The following is a 20,635-nucleotide window of genomic DNA, read 5'->3' as shown; positions in this document are numbered from 1 at the left end:
GGCAGTGCAGGTCCACTGAGCCTTAAATTAAAAACCACCCGAAGTTTTTGTGACGTGGGTGTGATCCTGCAGCCCCCAGGACAAAGCAGAGGGAGATTTCCAGGCCGTTGTTGCAGTGCTTGGAAAAGGACCTAGAGGAGCTGCCGGGATAGAGAGCAGTGAAATCCAGCTATACCAGCAGTCCAATTCTGTGGGAAACAATCCATGCCCAGCCATGAAACGTCTGGATTGGTGCTGCCCTGGTTGTTTGGCTTCTTGTTTCAAGCCATGTTACTAATGCACTTGATTATCTATTGAAGGAGTGTTCTATTCCTACGAAAGCAGACACTCTGTGTTCTTTGGACAGGACTTTTTAAATATAAACTCCAGCAGCTTTGCACTTTCACCTTGCAGTGACCCAGGAGACTCGTCCTGTTTTCCTGTGCTGGAGACAGTCTGGCATCTGTGCTGCTGTGAGGCAGTGCTGGTGCAGGATTTCTGCTTTCCAGGATCGTGGCTGAGGAGGGCAGGGATACTCGGAGCCAGCACAGAAGAGCCTTAAAGTTACTCAGTGCCACCCCATGCCATGGGCAGGGACACCTTCCATTGTCCCAGGCTGCTCCAAACCCTGTCCAGCCTGGCCTTGGGCATTTCCATGGATCCAGGGGCAGCCACAGCTTCTCTGGGCAGCCTGAGCCAGGGTGTCACCTCCCTCACAGGGAGGAATTCCTTCCCAATATCCCATCTAACCCTGCCCTCTGGCAGTGGAAAACCATTCCTCCTTGCCCTATCACTTTTTTATAAAAAAAATCCCTCTCCCTCTTTTTCACAAACCCCCTTTAGGCAGTGGAAGGGGCTCTGAGCTCTCCCTGGATTCCTGTCTGCTCTAAAACTAGTCAGGGCTTGCCTGCTCCTCCAGGTCCCCACATGCGAAGATTTTGGGGGAATTCTGCTTCCTGGCTCAGCTCAAGGACGAGTTTGGGATCAGCACTTTAATCTCCTCCCTGCACACCCTCCTTTGGCACCCTGAGCTCGTTCATGCAGCCCCAGGCATCCTGGAGCTGTGGCTTTGGCAGCAGTGCCTGCACTGGAGTGGGATCCCAGCCCTTTTGCCCCTCTCTGGCTGTCAGCCGTGCCCAGCTCTGGCCTGGCTGGGGCTGGGAGGGCCCAGCTTTGTGTGAGCAGACGGCACACAAAGGATGGCAGTGGAGCTGAAAGGCTGCATCCCGTGGATCCGTGCCCTGGCCTGTCTGGAGTGCAGCTCTGAGAGCCAGACTCCTGTGCCAGCCTGCTGTGCCCAGCTGGCCATGCCAGCTCCAGGCTTTCAGGAGCTCCCTGGGTTTACATCTCCTAAAGGGGCGAATTCTGTGGCTCCTCTGCAAAGCACTGATCTCCTTTTGCTTCCTCAGCAGGTGTGGTGGAGGAGGAAAAGGAAGAGGAAAAGACCTGATTACCGTGGAGCAATTTCCCCATCCGTGGCAGCATCCAGGTATCTTGTGGTGCACAGACCAGGGAGGACAGGCTACAGAGGCTGCAGCTGCAGCTTTCCCACAGGGCACAGCGGAGAGAGATTCTCTTGATCCCAGTTTGTAATCCCTGTTTAATACTCCCAGAGAAAAGTTCAAAATCCACAGGGTTTCCTGCCAGCACGGCGAGGCAGGGGGGCAGAATTCCTCTGGTGCTTTTGGGTGGAAAGAATGACATCTGTGTGGCTTCAGCACAGGGCCAGCATGGGTGATGGCAGGTTGGATTGCAAGCTTCTTCATCCCACCCCTTCCTGGGAGCTGGGCTATGGCAGGAGGAGATGGAATCCTTGTGCATTTGGCAGGAGGGATTTGCAATCCTTTGGGAGGACCCACGGGGCTGTGGGGTCCTAGGCTGTCCCTACCCTGGTCCAGGAGCACTGGTTTGGGGTTGTGGCAAGCCAAGAGGACTCCAGGATGCCCTTTCCAGGCTCGTGTTTGGACTCAGTGGTCCTAGAGTACTTTTCCAACCTTAAACTCTATGATTCTAAGAGGAGCACTGGTGGTGTGCACTCCTTACCCTCTCCCTTCTGCCTCACAGTGACTGGGACTGGCTGGCTCCTCCCAAAAAGCAGCTAAAAGGAAAAGCGAGTGCTTGGTTTGTCAGCCACGTCAGCCCCTTGGGGCAGGGGCCATCTCCAGGACAGGCTGTGAGAGCAGCAGGGCTTTGGGATGCTGCAGCATCAGTTTCCTCACTGGAAACAGGCAGCAAGGAATGTGCCAGTTCCAGGTTTTTGCCCTTTACTACAAAATACAAGCGGAGGGGTTGATCTGCTCTGCACAGAGTGGAACTGTGGGGGGGCAGCTCTTGTTAAAAGCTGAGTTCACTCTGCTGCCATGAGCTCCTCCTGGCATTCTCCAGGAGCATATGGGATTGTGAAGGGTCTGAGCTCTGCTGCCCTTCCCATTTGGTGGAAGCTGAGAGCAGGCTCAGCCCCACACGCTCCCCCCTCAGCCTCTCCCGAGGAAACCGGGATGTAAAAGGAAACCGTTTATTCTGGAGCCAGGGAGGGAACAGGAACGCCCCTAAACCCAGCCTGGCTTGGAGAGGGATCCTCAGGCAGCCAATCTTCTCCTTCCAGCACAGCACTGCTCAGGCTGGGAGGCGGGGTGGGCTCAGCCTGTGCCGTATGTGCAAGTGTGTCACACAACTGCCTGTCTCTCAGTCCTCCTGCTGTCCCTAAAAGTGTTTCCCTTGTCAGGAATCAGCTTCCCAACAAGCCAAGCCCTAAAACCACCGCTGCTGATGCAAGAGGAAGGAGGGGGCTGAGTGCAGGGCTGGGGTTTTGCTGCCTTGGGGACTTTGGGGGGTTGGTGCAGCAGTTTGAAGGCAGGGAAGGAGAAGGGGAGGGATGAATCCCAGGAAGGACACGCTGGGCTCAGCATTGGGCAGGGGCCCAGCAGGAACTAACAGCGAGTGTAGTCCAAGTGCTGAGGGAGGTGTGGGCAAAGGGGTGCTCAGGAAGGGGCTTGGCAGCCTCTTTGTCTATTCTGCTCTTGCAGAGGGCAGAAAAGATGCCCAGAGAGATAAAGCAAGAATCACAGGATCTCACACTGGTTTGGGGGGAAGTAATATTGAAGCCCATTCAATCCCACTCCTGCCATGGCAGGGACACCTCCCACTGTCCCAGGCTGCTCCAAGCCCTGTCCAGCCTGGCCTTGGACACTACCAAGGATCCAGGGGCAGCCACAGCTTCTCTGGGCACCCTATGCCAGGGCCTCCCCACCCTCCCAGGGAACAACTCCCTCCCAATAACTACCCTAAAATCTCATTTAGTGTAAAACCAATCAGGAAAAGGGGTTTCATCCTTCCCTAGTTTCTAAGGACCATGGTTGCCCCAACCCTGGGGATGTTATGCTGATCTGGTGGGACCAAACCAGTTTGTGTCCAGATTTGAGCTGCTGCAGTTTTGCTTGGGATGACAAAATGCACCCACCTGGGAGGAAAATGTCCCTTGCCATGGGTCCAGATTGGGTCAGGGGCTTAATCCATAACGTGGCAGTTTAGGATGTGTCTGCAAGAGGCCAGGATGTATTCCAGGATGTATCCCCAGGGCCAGACACCCTTAGGAAAAAAGTGACATCTTCCCTGTGTCCTCACATGAAACCCCACTTAGCCTCAAATACGGCAGCAGAAAATTGCAGTGTGTTTTCCCGGCTACTGTATAGATTCCCCATGAAAATCTGGCAGGGAACAAGTGGCAGGTTTCTGGAAGATTCAGGGAGCCCACATGATGCAACCCTGCTGCATTCTTGCAGAGCGATGCCTGCTCCTGGGAGCTTCAGAAGGAGCTGCTCACGTTTTATTCCAGCTGCCAGGGGGCTGCATCCACACATTAAAGACTTTTCCAGGGTCACATCCCTGTGCTGCCACAGCTCCTGGTATTGCAGAGCCACATTCCCGTGTCAGGGGGAGTTATGTGAATTTTAGAAGCAAAACCCACTCTGTTTTCTGTTTTCCTTCTTTTGTAACTTAGAGCTGTGGATCTCCCAGTGAACTTTTCTGTTTCCCAATTGAGAATGAAGCTAGAAGGGCTTTTTCCTGGTCTTCCCAGAGGCCTTTAGAAACTCACAGGCATGTTTAGTGTTGGAATAGTCACGCACTTGGCAGTAGGAGCAGCAAATACGGATCCTGGAGCAAGGGAAGCTCCGTGGCTGTTGGATGGGATCTGCCAGCTGAGTCACTAAGGCAGATCTGACTCATCACATCAGATCTGCACCTCCAAATGTCCCAGGCTTTTATAAAGTTGGGCAAGGCTGCTTATCCTCTGTAAAAGCTGGGGAGACTGAGGCATGGAAGGTGAGTTTGGGGCAGAATCAGAGCCAGGATGGTTTGTGCTGCTTTCCTTCTGCACAAGGATGATGAGGACGTGACAGGGAGTCCCAGAGGCATCTTCAGCCTCTCTGCACAGACAGTCTGCTGGGGGCTGGGACCCCAGGATGTGGAGCTGCTCTGTGTGGGATTATCCCAGCTCCAGTCTCATCCAGCAGAGATGGATCTCATGGCCAAGGGGTCCTGTGGATTCACAGAGCAGCCTCTGTGTCCTTGCCTTCCCTCCCTGCTCCTGGTTACTCTGCTGTAAACCCCAGGCAGGAACAGGCTCTGCTTTGTGTTTTTGTAGCTTGTGGGACCATGATGGATGCCTTTCTCCAACGTGGTGCCCAGACTTTGCTTCCCACAGTGGGAAGAGATGCAGGAGTTGCCCCTCTCTGCACCTCCAGGCTGCACACTCCAAGCTCCTGGCCCTCAGCACACTGGACATCTCCTGCATGTCCCTGGGTCTGACAGGCTGTTCCCAACACTGGAGGAGGCATCAGAGGTGCTGAATTTGGCTTTGTACAGAAGGTCTCTTGTTCAGCCTGGGGCAGAGGTGCTTGGGAGAGGTGGGGTGGGAGGTTTGGATGAATGAGGGTCGTTGTTTCACTCCTGATTGCCTTCAGGAGGGATGCTGGATGTTTCCCAGCCGTGCACAAACAGCTTGGATTCAGTCTTAGAAACCATTTGCACTTCTGGACTGTTGGCTTTGGCTTCAAGACCTGAATCCCCCTGGGATCACTCCTGCTTTGGGACCCAGGGGATGCTGTGGTTACAAAGACATGCGTGAATCAAAGGCTCTTACAGCTTCCCTCCTCCTCTCCTGTATGGATCTGGCTTAGCCCCATCCAGTTGGGAATTATTTCAAGCTCCTTTGCTGCCTAAACACAGAGAAGCAGCAGCAAAGAAAGAACTTAAGGCAGCTCCAGAATTTTGAGGAGTTCAGGATGCAAGTCATGGCTGCAGTTTAGTGGGAGGGAAACACTCAAATCCTGATCCTTCAAGGGTTTCTGTTGGGTATGGAACACCCAGTTCTGGTTATTTTAGTTTCCAATAACAAAGCTGTGTGTCGGACATGCAAAATAATGGAGAAAGTGCAATTTGTGCATTGTGGAATTGTCTTCATTTTCCAAAGACCCCCCCAAATCCAGAAATATCTTCAGCGACTGTGATGGTACCTGTCTTGATGAATTAACAATTTAACTATGATTTTCTCCCTAATTCCAGGTAATAGAGTAGTTGGATCTGCTGGAGGCAAGTTCATCAACTGTGGCCTGCACGATGAATCCACTCTGGGCTCTGTCTCTGATTCACCACGTGCTGTAAATCAGCAATTCGCCACTGCCTGAAGCTTTCCTGACTTCCCTGGCATTTCCCCATGGTCACTCTGTGGAAGCAGGTATGAAGGGGAAGGTGGGGCAGGATGGTGGGACACCCATAAAGCCCTGCAGGAATCTTGGGCACCACAGGGCTCGTGTGGAGTCAGTGCAAACAAATCCTTCTGGGCATGAGAAGCACTGGACATATGGCACCGTGCACTCCAGAGGTCCTTTAGGGCCTCATCCCCTGTGTTGTCCCATTAGCTGGAACATCCCAGTGCTCTGGCTTCAGCTAAACAGATAATTGTGTGCCTTGGTGCCAGCCCTGCATCCCTGGGGCAGCAGGATCACTATCCTTGGGGTGGGATCAGGGTGAAAAAGCTCCTCTAGCCTTGACTGCCACCAGGGTTTCTGTCTCCGGTCCCAGCTCCAATCCCACGCCCTGAATCCTGCACTGGGAATACACTTCTGGCTCTGTGTGCCTGTGGCCAAGAGTTTCCCATGCTTCAGAAAGTGCCATAAACCCACAATAAACAGCACAGCCCCTGCACTGCAGTCCCGGAGCTCCCCTGGTCCCCCGTGCAGCTGGTGCTTAAACACTTGGGAGAAGGAGAATATTTAGGATTTCTGGGCTGCAGAAGTGTCAGTGTGGAAAAGGCTGCACCACAGCAGAGACCAGCGGAAATAGATGGATTTAAAAATAGTGCAGACCAGAGAGGGGCTGGCTGGGATTTGGGAGCTACAGAGAGCTGGGAGCACACAGATCCAGTTGCAGGACTCGTTTAGACCCTGCTCCCAGCCACAGCAGCCCTGGGCACAGCTTCCTCTGCAGAGACTGCCCCGTGGCCCTGGCACTGCTCCCCTTTCCCGGGGCTCCCCAGGGAGCAGATCCCACCCAGCTCCAGCACATCCCCAAACCCACCCCTCGAGCCGGCTGGGCGCTGGCAGAGCCCCGGCTCTTGTCCCCCAGGGAATCTCTCCCGAGCCCGGGGAGCCGCAGGGCAGGGCCAGGCAGGGAGGACAGGCAGGGACATTCCGTCCTCCCGCTCCCTGTCCCGGGTCCCGGTCTCGCTGCTCCCCCCGCTGCCCGGCCCCGGCACCACCGCGGGCTGCTCCGGCCTTCCCCAGCCACCAATCCCTGCCGCAGGAGCAGGAAGGGCTCGGTCTCCACCGCCCAGCCCCGGGATGGGCCCCGGCAGTGCGTCCTGGGAGCCCCCTCTGCCCGGGAGAGGTGCCTGCCCTTCCACTTGCCCTGGGAATGATGCTCTTCCAGGCCAGCCCTCCCTGCTGGAAGGAGAAAAGCAGAGCCAAGAAGAGTAACAAGGCTAGCAGGGGCCAGCAGGGAAAAATGGAAGCAAAGAAGGACGTAGAAACCCCTGGCATTTTTGCTTGTTTGTTGTACTGCCTTTTTTGGCTTGGAATGGACCTTAAAAGGTCACCCAGTCCCACTCCCTGCCATGGGCAGGGACACCTTCCACTATCCCAGGTTGCTCCAAGCCCTATCCAACCTGGCCTGGAAGGGGAACTGAACCTATTTCAGACTCTGCGAAATATAATTTCAACTGTGATTTATTAGAGTTATCACCAGAAATAAGATGATGACAGCATAGATAACCCCAAACTGTGGGAGCATGGCATGGGTGCCCGAGCAGCATGACAGGAGATTCCTTGTGTCTTTCCAAGTTTCAGTTTCAAAGATGCTATTCTGCCTGGGAGCAGAGAGAGGGAGTCCTTCTCCTTCTCTCTGAGGGACCTGCAGGATCCTCTTCTCCTGAAGAGGGTTCCCCAGGCTGCCCAAATCCCTCCCAGGCTGGGCTGGGGGTGCAGTGTGCCTACAGGGGAGAGGCAAGGAACAAATGGGATCTGCAGGAGAATCTTGGCAGAAAGTCTGTGGGGATGGGAGTGGCTTAGAGCAGCTCTCCTCTAAAATCGTACAATCATAATGGCACAGAATGGTTTGGGTCAGAAGGGACTTAAAGCTCATCCAGTCCCACCCCCTGCCATGGGCAGGATGCCTTCCAGGTTGTTCCAAGCCCTGTCCAGCCTGGCTGTGGACACTTCCATGGATCCAGGGACAGCCACAGCTGCTCTGTTTCTGGGACATGTCTGTGTGTCCTGGAGGGATGCACAAGCATGTCAGGATGCACAAGCAGCAGGCAATTCCTTTAGCAGGGAATGGGAAGGGCTGACTTCCCACAAGACACAAGGGATTTGCAGGGATACCCTTCAGGTCTCCCACTCAGCTCTGGGCCAGAGCTGCAGCCTCCCAGGAAACAACACCCAGAAAAGGGGGGTTGGCTTGTAGGGAAGTGTTTTATTTCCTTTAATTAACTGGATCTGAGCTGGATGGAGCCCAAGCCTGTTCTCAGTCACCAGTGAGCCCCGAGCTGTGCCCGATCAGAGCTGACAGCCCCAGTGGTGCTGGTGCCAGTGCCAGCAAACCCCTGATCCACCTGAAAAACCCCTACAGGTCTGACACGAAACATTTGTGCTCAGGGGATGGATATTGGAAGTGAAACCTCAGCAGCAGTTCCTGCTCAGATCCCCTCCTCTCCTGACTTTGCAATTGCCAGCAAAGAGGAAAATGCCTGCAGAGTAACTCAGGGCTTGCTTACAGCCCCTTGCATTGGGATAACCAAGTGAAGCAGCAAGTTTTACCGTGTATCTACTCAGGAGAGAGAAATTAGAGCCTGTCAGGGTCCTTAGAGCCAGGCTGGGGTGATTTACCAGGGATCTGAGTGCCTGTGCACACAGCTCCAGATGCCTCCTGCTCGCCTTCCTTCAGGACGCGCTATCTCCCGCAGGGAGCTGCTGGAGGAAGGGGGAATTCAAGGTACTTGTTATTCCCTGACACAGTCCATCAGCAGGCTGCCTTCCCAAGGAGCTGCAGCTCAGGGGCTTGCCTTGGAGGGAGGAGCTGCTTTATCATGGCACGGCAGCTCGCCCAGGGAAGAGCTGGGAGACAGCTGGGATTTATTCCAGAGCCGGAGTTCTGCTCCTGTGGGGAGGCCAGGGGTCAGAGAGATGGGGCAGGCTGCAGGAGGGAGGCAGGGAGGGGTTTCACACTCCTGTAAGCACTCCAGCACTGCATCCCCAGCCCAGCCTGGCAGGCAGGTCCCAGCCCCAGCGCTCTCATCCCAATTCCCAGAGCTCTGTGCCTTTCCTTCACCTCGGCTCAGCAGAAGCACAGGGTTGGTGATGCTCCATCAGCTCCACCCCGTGCCTGACCCCTGCTTGCTGCCCACCCTCTCTGCACCCCCATGTGTTTCCCGTGGGGAGTCCTGCTCCGTCTCCAAACCCCTTCTGCTTCCAAAGGATTTATTTCCACACTCCCAGCTCCCCTCTCCATCCTGTAAATGGAAAGGCTTAGGCAGACACTGCTGCACATTTAGAGCTGTGTGACCACGAGATCTGCTGCAGCCAGCTCAGTCAGCTGATCCAGCCACACTCATTCAAGGAATCATCTCCCACTGATGTCCAAGCTGTGGCTGCCCAGAGTGGGGGGAAGAAAAGGGAGACTTGGTGTGTTTGAGATAACGGGTGAAAGAAAAGCACACCTGGAGAGGGGGGCACATCTCTGCCCTTCCTATATCCCGAGCTGCTGCATCTGTCAGGGTAAGCAGTTGTAGGATGAGGCTATGATCCAAAAGAGGGTGGATTTAGATGGGATATTGAGAAGGAATTCTTGGCTGTGAAGGTGGTGAGGCCCTGGCACAGGGTGCCCAGAGCAGCTGTGGCTGCCCCTGGATCCTTGGAAGTGTCCAAGGCCAGGCTGGATGGTGTTTGGAGCAACCTGGGATAGTGGGAGGTGAAACTGGATGAGCATTAAGGTCCCTTCAACCCAAACCAATTGGTGATTCTGTGATTCTCTGTTATTTTCCTGAAAATCAGGTCCTCCTCTTTCCTTCCACCTCCAGCTTTCCCAGATCTCATTCCAGATTGTGTATGTTGAGAAACTGAGGTGTGCCCCCAAGGCTGCTCTGGACCTACTAAATCCTCAGGGTTGGAACCGTTGCTGTTGTGTGCATCCCACAGGGCTGGATCCCTTGCTGTGGAGTGGAGCTGAGTTGAGCTCAGGTGTCACAGCAGCAGCTGCTGCAGCACAGCCCTGGCAGCTCCTGCTCCTCTGGGCTGTGGGACCAGGCTGTGCTTGGTGGCCACGGCAAGAGGCACCTTCTGCCCCTGAGCTTTGCCTCTTGGCCTGGAGCAGAACTGGAGGTGGAAAGTAAGGGAATGCAGCTTCAGCTGATGGTTATGCCATGAATCATGGGCTACCTGGCTGTGTGGTCATCCCTGGATGGCTCCTGCTGGACCTGTTTGTGCACATGCAGCTGATCTGAGGTTTCCTGGGAGGGCTGAGCTCCCTCACGTGCCCTGCCCAGCCCTGGTGGCACCTCGAGGCCACCACAGGGACAGTTGGCACATGAGATGTCTCCCCACCCTCATGATGGGGCAGCTCTGCCCAGTATTCCAGAATTCCCCTCCCCTCCTTCCCAAAACCCAGCTGGGAGGGAGCAGGGAGCTCTTGGTCAGTCCCTGCACAGCTGAACTGTTGGGATTCAGGGAAGGCCTCTGCTTCTTGGCTGATCTTAAGCTGCCCTCACCCCTTGTTGCTGCTGGGGGAAAATCTCCAGGCAGAGAGAGGGGCAGGAGGGGATGGGTGAGAGGGAAATTCCTGCCAGGAATGAGTCAGGCCCGCATGCTATGCCTCGAAAAAGCAACTGCTGCCATCCTGCTGCGGTGCTGGGGCAGGAGGGATCCCTCATTCCTTTGGGATTCCTTAGGGACAGGCTTTGTATTTTCCTGCTTTAAGCTAAGTTAGGCTGGAGTTCCACCCAGCTGAGGGAGAAGCAGCAGAGCCAGGTATCAGATCCCAGATGACTTCCCAATTCCTGGCTGGTGAGGCACAAAGCCTAGGGTGACTTTGTCTGGTTTGCTCACATCCTTTGTGTCATTTTAAACTGCAGGGAAAGATTTTAGATTAGATATTGGCAAGAACTTCCTCCCTCTAAGGGAGGTGAGGCCCTGGCACAGGGTGCCCACAGAAGCTGTGGCTGCTCCTGGATCCCTGGCAGTGTCCAAGGCTGGATGGGGCTTGGAACAGCCTGGGATAGTGGAAGGTGTCCCTGCCCATGGCAGGGGGTGGCACTGGGTGGTCTTTGAGTTATTTTCCTACCCAAAACTAGAAAAAGGAAAAATGTTTATTTCTGCTGCCCACCCTGCTTAGCATTAAATTATCTGAAGGATTCTCCTGCACAGGAGCATCCTCCTGGGCAATATGGAATTTGCAGGAAACATCCCCTGCTTATGCAAAAAGCCAAAACTCTCCTGCCTAAAAAACTGTTTTAAATTCAGGAATACTGGAGATGGTTTAGGCAGAGAGGGAGCAGCACTAAACCAGCTTTGAGCGTGGCTTTTGGGCCTGTGATGGAGCTGCACAGCATAACCCAAACTTAACTTTGCTGGGGTGCAGGGTTCATGCTCTGGGAGAATAACAAACCACCCCCTCGGGCTGAATCTGGGGCTGATGGCTGGAATTTGAGGAAATCCTGTGAGTGTCTAATCTTAGGCCGCTTTTTCCCTAGGTAGTTTATTCCTTTAAATAGAAAGGCTTAAATGGGATTGACTGCTACAATCCTCCTGGCCTGGCTGGGCTGTAATCTTTAATGGCCAGCGATGGGCAGGGATGTCACATCTCACATCCCTCCTGCTTCTGCTTTGAAGGGAAAACACTCAGCAGCCCTCACTTTCTCAGGTGGCACCTGGAGATCTGTCCCAGCTCCACCCTGCCCCTTTGGAACAGCAGGGAAAGGACCCTGGTGTCTGACAGGACCCCAGGGAAGGGTGTGAGGGGAAGTTTAGGTTGGATTTGGGAAAAGGTTCTTCCCCCAGAGGGTGCTGGCACTGCCCAGGCTCCCCAGGGAATGGGCACAGCCCTGAGGCTGCCCGAGCTCCAGGAGCCTTTGGACAGGGCTGCACAGGGTGGGATTGTTGAGGTCTGTGCAGGGCCAGGGGCTGGACTCGGCCATTTCCCAGGAATACGGGAGCAGAAATACCAAACGTGGTGCCCTGACTCACACACAAAACACGTCAGGGAGCTTTGTCCCCCTCTGTGTGCAATGGCACGAGGAAACAGCTTCTTTAGGATGATCAATTACAGATCTGAATGTTCATTTAAATTTCAGATCTCCAGGAGAACCATCCACCTCATCCCTGGCAAGCAGATCCAGGTTCCTCCACAGTTTTCCAGCAGGATTTGCAGTGGGTGGTCACAGACCCGAGAGCCTGGCAGCTTTTCCAGGTGCTGTTTGCTGCAGAAACCAGGTATTTTTATCCTTGTATGGAATAATCGCATCCCGATGAAATCCAGGATTTGTGCAGCCAAGCTGACTTTGCAAGTGCCACCACCTTTTGCAGCTGCCAAGACACCTGCCCTGGATTTCCCGATCCTCTTCCTCACCTCTTCAATGCTTCTTCCTAAACCAGTCCTGAGCCAGAAGAGCACATCCTGGAGGACAGCTCCCAGTCCATTTTTCCCATGCTGGACAGGAGCTCCCACACCAGGATGCCCTCATCTCTGTAAGTCCCTGTCCAGAGGGTCCTTGGCTGCCCCAGCCTGCCCTGAGTGCCCCAGCTTGCTGATGCATCTGCAGTCCTCCCTCAGGGCACAGGGGAGGCCCAGTGCAGCCTTTCCCTTCTCCCACCACCCTGTCTTGGAGCGTGTGGGAAGTTCAGTGCTCCTGGGAGGTTGGGATGAGTCAGTGTTTGCATGTCCTGAGTCACTCCAGGGAGTTGCCAGAGAAGAGGGGGGGATGCCCAGTGTCAGCTGGGGGTGTAAATATCCCAGGAAGTTCTATCTGAAAGAAAATTCCCATTGAGAGGTCACCACCTTGCAGGGCTGCTTCCAGCAGGGCCACCACCACGGACCAGAAGTGTCCTTCCATGAGAAAAAGTTATTTCCTGGTCCTGCTTCTGTGTGAATCCTTTCAGATGGCCCACAGCTGATTATTTGGGAGGGGTGCCACATCCCCAAGCCATGCCTCTCCTTGGAAACTTCCTGGGATATGCCAAGGGGTTCCCCTTGGCAGCTCCCTCAGAGCCAGTTTGTGGAACCATGGCATCCAGCATGCCAGGGAGGCCATGGAGGAATGCCAGGCAAGTCCTCAACGTACGGCTTTTGGGATGTCTTTTGAGTAGAACTAATTCCCAGTGCTCCCACTGATTGCAATTTTTATCACTATTTTGGGTCTTTTTGAGCTAGAGATGCTCCTGAGCTCATGTGATGGCTTTGGGAGTGGCTCAGGAGTCCATCCCTGGTGCTCAAAGCAGGTTTAAGATTTGAAGGGGAGAGTGGACAGCCTTGCTGACACCCCTGCAGGCACCTGGATGTCCTCTGTGCCTTGATGAACAGCCCAGAGAACAGGCTTTAGATTTTTACCTCCCTTTCCAGCTTGAATGGAATAAATTCCCAGATCAAGAAGAGCTGGAAGAACCACCCTAGGATTTTTTGTTCTCAGAATCCCTGCCTTTAACATGAGCTAAATTTTCTGTGCTTGCTCACAGCAGAGGCTGAGCAGGGAGTGAGGCCAGAAAAACAGGGGGTCATGTCAGACTTTCTTTTTTTCTCCTCTTAACACTGAAATAAAAATACATCCCAAGCTTGTTTTGGGATTAGCAAGAAAAAATTCCTCTTGATGGGAACCATCTGTGGCGGGGAGATGCCGGCTGCTCTCCGCCTCCCGCCCTCACACAGACGCCGCCGTTTGGGGTGTGTTCCTCTCCCAAATATTATTCCTCTCATCCCTGCACTGGTGGGAGGAATCCCAACTATTTAAGGAGGCTTTTCTCCCGGCATTCAGAGCAGCAGCACCTCACGACACCTATGGAGGATAATATTTGCTCTCCTCATGACAGCCCCAGTGCCTGGCACAGCTTGCTGGTGGCTGCTGGGCTCGGAGGGTAAACATTGCAAGTGCCTTGGTTGTGACCTCTGCACCCCAGACGCCACCTCAGGGTCAGAGCAAACACCTCGAGGCCTATCCTGCCTGTCCCACCAACCAGGAGGGGAAATCTGCCCCGAGGAGCGGAGATTCCCTGGCTCTGCCTCTGCTGTGCTGCTGGAAATGAGGGGGTTGGTGACGCTCCCTTCGTGGTGTCGAAGAGTGAGGTGATTTCTGAGGGGGAAATGCAACTTCTGGGCTGAGTTGGTGTCTTGGGTTGAGAAATGTAACCAAAAATGTGTCTTCTATTTTCATCTGTTGAAGCCCATCTTGTAACTCTAGCCTAGGGGGAAGAGGGCTGATGCTTTCTGTTAACGGGACAACTGATAACACCAGATAAGGCAGTGCCTCCTTATCTCTTCCTCCACCCATCCTCCTCCGAGGGACATCCCCTGTGAATGGGCCATTGAAGGCCTCTCACATGACTGATAACATCACCTCATTCCACTGGGAGATGCTCCAAAGCCTTTCCACCAGAATAAAACCAGCAATCCCAGACACCAAGGGAGCCTGTTTCCACTGGATTCCCAGAGGAATCCTTTGGATTCCTGGATCCTTTCCTTGAGGATCATCTCTGCTCCAATGGAACCACATCTGTCACTCCAGGAGGACTTTGGGCTGCTTCCAACACCCTGACCAACAGGGTGTCAGGTATGCATTCTGACCGTCAGTGGTCCTTTGTACTACTGCATTTATCTTCTTTTATTTTACCCTTTTTTGTTGTTTCTTCTCTCTCTATTAAATTGCATTTCTGACTTGGAGTCTCGCTGGTTTTGCTTTCAAACCGGTACAGTTGGCAACGGGAGGATGAAGAGGTGCATTTGCAGCATCAGAAACTCCAGAGAGATTTGGAGCAGGGAGCAGCCTTCAAGGCCAGGAAGAGGAGAGGAAGCTCAAGGTGAAGCCAGCAGAATCCAGGGCAGGTCTGGCCCCAGGAGGAAAGGCTGGAAGTGTTTCTCTGCTGAAGTGTGGCTGCCTGGCTGAAATGTCTCCTCCTGGGATCAGCTCCTGGCAGGTTGAGCAGGAAGCTGGGAGCAAGATGAGCCCAACAGGTTCTGGGCTGTGGAGCCTCCTGGGCAGCACACCCCTGGCCTGGGATCCAAGAGCTGAACTGAAATGGGCCCAAAGGAGCATTTGGGGGGCTTTCCTAAACCTGACTCAATGAATGATTTTTGTGTGGGCCTTGATGTCTTCAGAGTGATCCAGGTCTGGCTTGGGAGCTGGTTTGGATTCATTTGGAGGAAGGAGGGCAGGACATTTAGGCCTGGCTTACCTTGCCCTCATGCTTGTCCCTTAATGTGGGGATCCCCCAGTTGCTGTACCCTCCCAGGACTGAGTTAATCCATGGAGCCCAGCATGAGCTGGTTGGAGTGAAGGATGCTGCTCCCTCCTTCCCCCTGGGGCTGGCACAAAGCATCACAGTGGCACTGGTGGGTTTTTGTACTCCAGCAGATGAAGGCAAAGTGCTTTCCATCTTTGAGGCTGGAAAAATCCATCCCCAGCCCGAGGCTTGGTCCTGCAGCCAGGGGTGCAGCCCACGCTCCCATCCCAGGAATGTGGGATGTTCTGGTGCTGCTTTGCCCAGCCCTGCTCTGGCCACAGGCTGGGAACAGGATATTCCTGGCTGCTCTCAAATATTCCATGAATCTGTGAATCCATGGTTATTGTAAGGTGCTCGCCCAAAAGCTGGTGGTGGGCAAGGAGGACTCATTTTTCCAAGATCTTTTAACAAATCCCTCCTGGGCCAAATATACCCCAAAATGCCACTCTGGCTTTAACAGAGAAGGGTGTTTGTGCACAGTTACTGATACTTGGAAAGCTGAATGCTGGTGCTGTGCTTCACCCATCAAAAAGAAATTTACAGATTAAATTTGTGGAAATTTATATAAACTGCTGGAACAGCATCACATGGAACAACCTTACATTGTAACAGGAAGAAAAAATGCTGTTGTTTTATTGGAAATAGAGGGAAATGGATTCACATAACATTTTAAAGGCAGTGAGGTTGTGAACTCTGGGGGTTTAATTTCAGCAATGTTTGTGCACACACGCTCCATGCCAGGCAGGCTGAACTGAGGCTGGGATGGGTTTTTCATCCCCTGTGATGAGGTCAAACCCCACACCTCCATCTGAGAAAATTCTGGGACGGAGAGGATCAGAAAACTGATGCTCCCCCTGGCCTGGCTGAATAACAGAGGCTTTGTTCAGGGATCCAGGTCAGGGCTTTTATTTCAGTACCTGCAAAGGAGCTATGAGAAGAATGCAGCAGGTTCCTCCCGGCCTGGAGAAATGCAGAGATATCTCCAAAGGTGTTTAATATTAACTGGAGCAGGGCACATCTCTGAAGGGTTTGATTGTGAGCCCTATCTGTGTTTGTATCCAAACATCACCTGCAAATTGTGGCCAGAGCTGGAGCAGGTGAAAGTCCTCGTGGAGGGAGCCGGATCGATGACGGGTTTGTCAATAAAGACCGTCCCGTGCTGGCACCAGGAATGTGATCCACGAGCCCAGACCTTCCTGAGCAGGCACAGAACAAAGGCCTCAGCCACAAGGCTCTGATGAATGTGTTGGTGAGGAGAAGAGGGCTGGTTGGGCAGGGAGCAGAGGGAACAAAGGAGCCCTGTGTGCACGGGGCAGCCAGCGAGCGGCTCCTGGGATTTGCTTTCCAGGGTGGATGTGATGGGAGCTCCTCCAGGAAAACCCCCTGGGATTTTGATGCCAGCAAGGTTTGGCCTTCACACTCATCCTCTCTGACTCTTCTGGTCGGATGTTATCAGAAGCACTTTTTGATAAAGCTCTTTCTCACAGGGCAGGGAAGTCTTGCACCACAGAATGACAAATGCATTTCCTTCCTTGCTGTTTCAGCAGCATTTGTTTATTATGTGGACCGCACTAGAAAATGCTGTTAAACGAAGTTTAATTTAAAACCAATTAGTTCAGAGATGGCTTTACTTACATGCCCTGAAGTTCTCCCAATATATCTGGAATCATGGAATCAGTAAGGCTGGAAAAGACCTCCAAGATCATCGAGTTTGACTAAACCGTGTTGTGAAGTGCCACACCAACGTGATTTTTTTAGCTCTTTTTTTTTTTTTTTTTTCCACAGGAGATCTGTATTTATCCTAAGCTTGATACTGAAAACAGGAGCTGGAGGTTATGGATGGTTTCATTCCTACCAGTTGTGGGGGAAAATGCCAGCAAATAGAAGGTGACAAGCTTGGGGCACAGGGCTAGGTCTTGTCACCAGCCTGGCTGGGGGACCCTTTGTGGCAGGGACTGTCCTGCTGCCCTCCATCCCGAGGGCTGTGGATGGACTGAGCACATCCACCTTTCTCCACCCCTTTGAAGGGCTGTGGGGTAAGTCCAGGAGTTGTTTGCCCAAGACAGTGATACAAGGCAACATCCTTTAGGGCTTCAGAGGGACAGGAGGGTACAGGGTGCTCTTTATCTGGAGAAACTTCCATGGAGACAGACATTCCTCACCTTGTCAGTGGGTCACCATCACCACAAAAACTGGGCCTGGCTCCTCCAGCTCTTCCCAATTTTGTATTTATTGTATGCATTTTATATTTATTTACCTGTTATTTTTATGACTGAGGTATCCCCGTTTCCTAGCCCACGCTGCAAGACTTCAGTGCAGTCATCAGGGCATGCTGAGGGTGACAGGGACCTGATTTACCTGCTCCAATAATCCCTGCCTGTGACTTTCCTCCTGTTGATGTACATCCCTCTCATCCCCTGGAAGGGGTTGCTGGTTAACTCCCCCGGAGCAGGCAAACACAGCTATTGTGCAAACAGCATTTCCTGGCTTGGTGGACAAAAGATATCTTCATTTCCAGTTGCTGGGTAACATGAAATGTTCCCATTTTCACCCTCAGCGATCTCTTCGGGTTCACCATGGCTTCTGCTGCAGGGATGGAGACATTGCAAGGGCGCGTTGGGGCAGCTTGAGGAGGCAAAAAAAGTGAGAGAGAGGTGAAATGCAGAGGATGTAACAGGAAAATGGCTCTGCAAGCCCTCCCTGTAAATGCTATTATGTTAAAATAATTATGCCTGAGCGGACGCTCACAATCAACACCCTCCTTGCACTTATTAGAGGCACAAAGGCCCCGGAGAAAGAAGTAGGAAAAAGGACCTTAATGAAAATATTCGCAGCACAAACACAGGAAAGCGCCGAGCTCCCTCCTGTTTGCCCTGCATTCCCCAGGACTGCAGTGGGCAGAACAATGGGGTGTCCCTCTCTCGCTTCCTTCCCCTGCTGGGATGCTCCACGGTTTGCCTCGCAGAGCTCCTCTGCACGGGCACGGCTTGGCTCCACTCCTGCCACACAGCCCAGCTTGATCCAGCCTCGCCTGCTGCACCCTCCACGTTCTGTCTGCACAACTGAGTTCTTGAAATCTCTCTGTGTCCACTGTCCAGATGTGGCAGTACTGTACTGGCAGCTGTTCCTGCAGGGGTTCCTTGCTCTGCCCCAAAAAGCCATGGGGGAACCTGCTGTGCTGTCACCAGACCCAGCCTTGTTTTGCCCCTGTGTGCAGCAGCAAATGCAGAAAAGGGAACATCAGCAGGCTCTGACATCTCTGAGAAGGCTCCAGGGAGAGCTCAGAGCCCTTGCAGGGCCTAAAGGGGATCCAGGAGAGCTGGAGAGGAACTGGGGACAAGGGATGGAGGGACAGTACAAGGGGGAATGGCTTCCACTGCCAGAGGGCAGGGATAGATGGGATATTGGGAAGGATTTTTTCCCTGTGAGGGTGGGCAGGCCCTGGCACAGGGTGCCCAGAGCAGCTGTGGCTGCCCCTGGATCCCTGGCAGTGTCCAAGGCCATGTCTGGGTCATCCAGACTGCTCAGGAAAGTGTTTCTCCAGCAAAGACTTCCCTGCAGTGAGCCTGGGAGGAGGAAAAAGGGCTTTTTTTTCTGCCTACAGAGGGGAGGGTACAGTACTTTTTCTTGGAGGAGGCTGATGCTGAGTTTAAGGAATAATCAGCCCATTCCTCCTGATCTTGTAGGAAACTGCATCATCTCCCTCACCATCCATCTCAGCCAAAGACCAGAGCAGGGACTCCTCTGAGACTTTGCCTTGATGCCCTTCTGAGCTGCCAGCCTCGTATTTCCCTGCCAGGAAACAAAAATGTCCCTTCTGGAGGAATTTTCCCCTCCATAAGCACGTAACAAAACACTTTCAGGATGTGGCATGAAATCCCTAAACTCAGCCGTGGTTTAGAGCTCAGCCAGGTCCTAAAGGAGCAGCTTAAAAAGGGAATCACACACAGGGAGTGTCACCGAGGTCCAGAGGGTTTTCAGGAGGGCTTTAGAGCTGCATCCCTTGGAAGTGAAGCTGGCTGGAAATGTGAGGAATGAGCACAGCAGAAATCATTCCCATGCCAAAGGGAGATATTTAAAGTAGTTTTGAGCATTCAAGGCTCTCAGCACGGGACAAGGAGCTTATAAATCTGAAACCAATCTTCCCTGTCCGTAATTGCATCTGTTTTCCTAGAGGCTGCAAATTTACTCATGGTAAATTTCCTTCAGTGACTTTTCTTTGACATTGCACAGCCGTCAGCAGCCAAAGTGCTGCTTTCAGGGGGCTGATGGTCCTTGTGCTCATCTTTGCTGTCCTCACAGCTGCTTGGAGTGGCTGGAGAACAAATCCTTCCCCAGCCCTGCATCCTGGCAGGATCCCGTGTCAGATTCAGCTAGCCAAGGCACGGAAATATTCTGAAAATGTGCAAGCTCTATCTTTTCAGAGGCATTTTCCTCAGCAAATGGATGCTGTAAAGAACTGACTGGCTGGGAGCATCTGCAGGATTCCTGGAACCTCTCAAGTTTGAAGAGTATTTATTTCCTCTTGGTGCCAGAAAAAAGTATTTTCCCCTTGATCTTACAAAAGGCTGAACTCTTTCTGCCCGAGTTAAAAGGCAATCCTTAGGCACAAGACCAAGGATGTTTAAAGTTTGGCAAAGGCACCAGACTCTGTTATGTGCCTTGAAATACCTGCATCTGTCCCATCCTCTCCTGCATATCCACCCCCAAGCCTGCAGGAAAACACATCCTGAAGCTTGCTGTGGACTCACAACCAGGCAGCAACTAAAATGCTCTCACAGGAGAGATTTTCATCAGGATTTAAGGTAATCACAGCTCTCGGGCTTGTGATTCTGAAATGTCTCCTGTCAGCAGTGCTGGAAGGAGTAGCGCTTGGCAAAGGGCTCCCAGGACAGCTGCCTGTACCTCAACCCCACAGCTCCTCTGCTGTGCTGCTCATCGCTTGCATCAGACTCTAAACTCTGATTTTTCACCTCCAGACTTTCCCTACTGCTGGATGCAGCAGGATTATTGCTGCTTCTCCTAGGAAAAGAGCCAGTTGCCAGCGACCTCTCAGCTTAGTCTGCCTCAGTAAAGAGGAGTCTGGCATTTGGCTTGTGCCTCCTTGTTATTTTGACAGCACATCCCTTCCTTTTGCACTGCTTGGATCACTCTGTACTTCAGGACTGGGCCAAAAAAAGTGGAAAATGGCCAATTTTGCATGAAAAATTTTGCATCTGCTGCTGTTAGCCAAGTGTTTTGTCACCTTGCACCAAGAAGGGCAAAGGATTCACAGCCAGGACACAGCTGAGTTTTGGCCACAGTGCTGGACAAGCCTGGGCATCCTTCTCATCCCAAATAATCTGTGCTGCTGCAGTGGGCAGAAAATAAGTCCTGGGCATGGTGTAGGTCCAACAAAACACTCATCCTTTCCCCAAAATACTACAGCTCAAGGACCCCACACCAGGAAGGCCCCAGTGTGGAGATCAGGTCCACATGCACACTTGGGAGCTCAGGATGTAACGTAGGACCCGGTGCGGGTGATAAAGGGGGTAGAAAAAACGAAGGGTGAGTTGGAAAGGGGGGAGAAATCAGGAGGCTGCCAAGCCCAAACCTGCGCCCTTTTCATCCACCTCTTTCCACGCAGGTGGGAGCACAAACCACCCCTCCTACGCTGAGCTGTGCCTGCCCCATCCCGG

The 20,635-nt window shown here is 53.0% G+C and overlaps 1 protein-coding gene across 14 annotated transcripts in view; it reads left to right on the top strand.

Annotated features, from left to right (window-relative positions):
- The window catches only part of LOC134561940 (uncharacterized), a 25,682-nt gene extending 5,047 nt beyond the window's left edge, over nucleotides 1-20,635 (top strand). For 4 of the 14 annotated variants that reach the window (XM_063419317.1, XM_063419311.1, XM_063419312.1 and 1 more), the window contains 4 exons: nucleotides 1,389-1,468; nucleotides 5,545-5,716; nucleotides 11,822-14,287; nucleotides 14,430-20,635. In XM_063419317.1, the coding sequence (XP_063275387.1) occupies nucleotides 17,686-18,705 (1,020 nt within the window). In that variant the 5' untranslated portion in view covers nucleotides 1,389-1,468; nucleotides 5,545-5,716; nucleotides 11,822-14,287; nucleotides 14,430-17,685 and the 3' untranslated portion in view covers nucleotides 18,706-20,635. The remainder of the gene's footprint in view (nucleotides 1-1,388; nucleotides 1,469-5,544; nucleotides 5,717-11,821; nucleotides 14,288-14,429) is intronic. The other 10 variants (XM_063419316.1, XM_063419313.1, XM_063419325.1 and 7 more) reach the window with 9 other exon arrangements.

Source organism: Prinia subflava, chromosome 25, assembly GCF_021018805.1.
Source record: "Prinia subflava isolate CZ2003 ecotype Zambia chromosome 25, Cam_Psub_1.2, whole genome shotgun sequence".
NCBI lineage: Eukaryota > Metazoa > Chordata > Aves > Passeriformes > Cisticolidae > Prinia > Prinia subflava.
The sequence above is the reverse complement of the archived record's forward strand: the minus strand, read 5'-3'. Positions and strand labels throughout refer to the sequence as shown.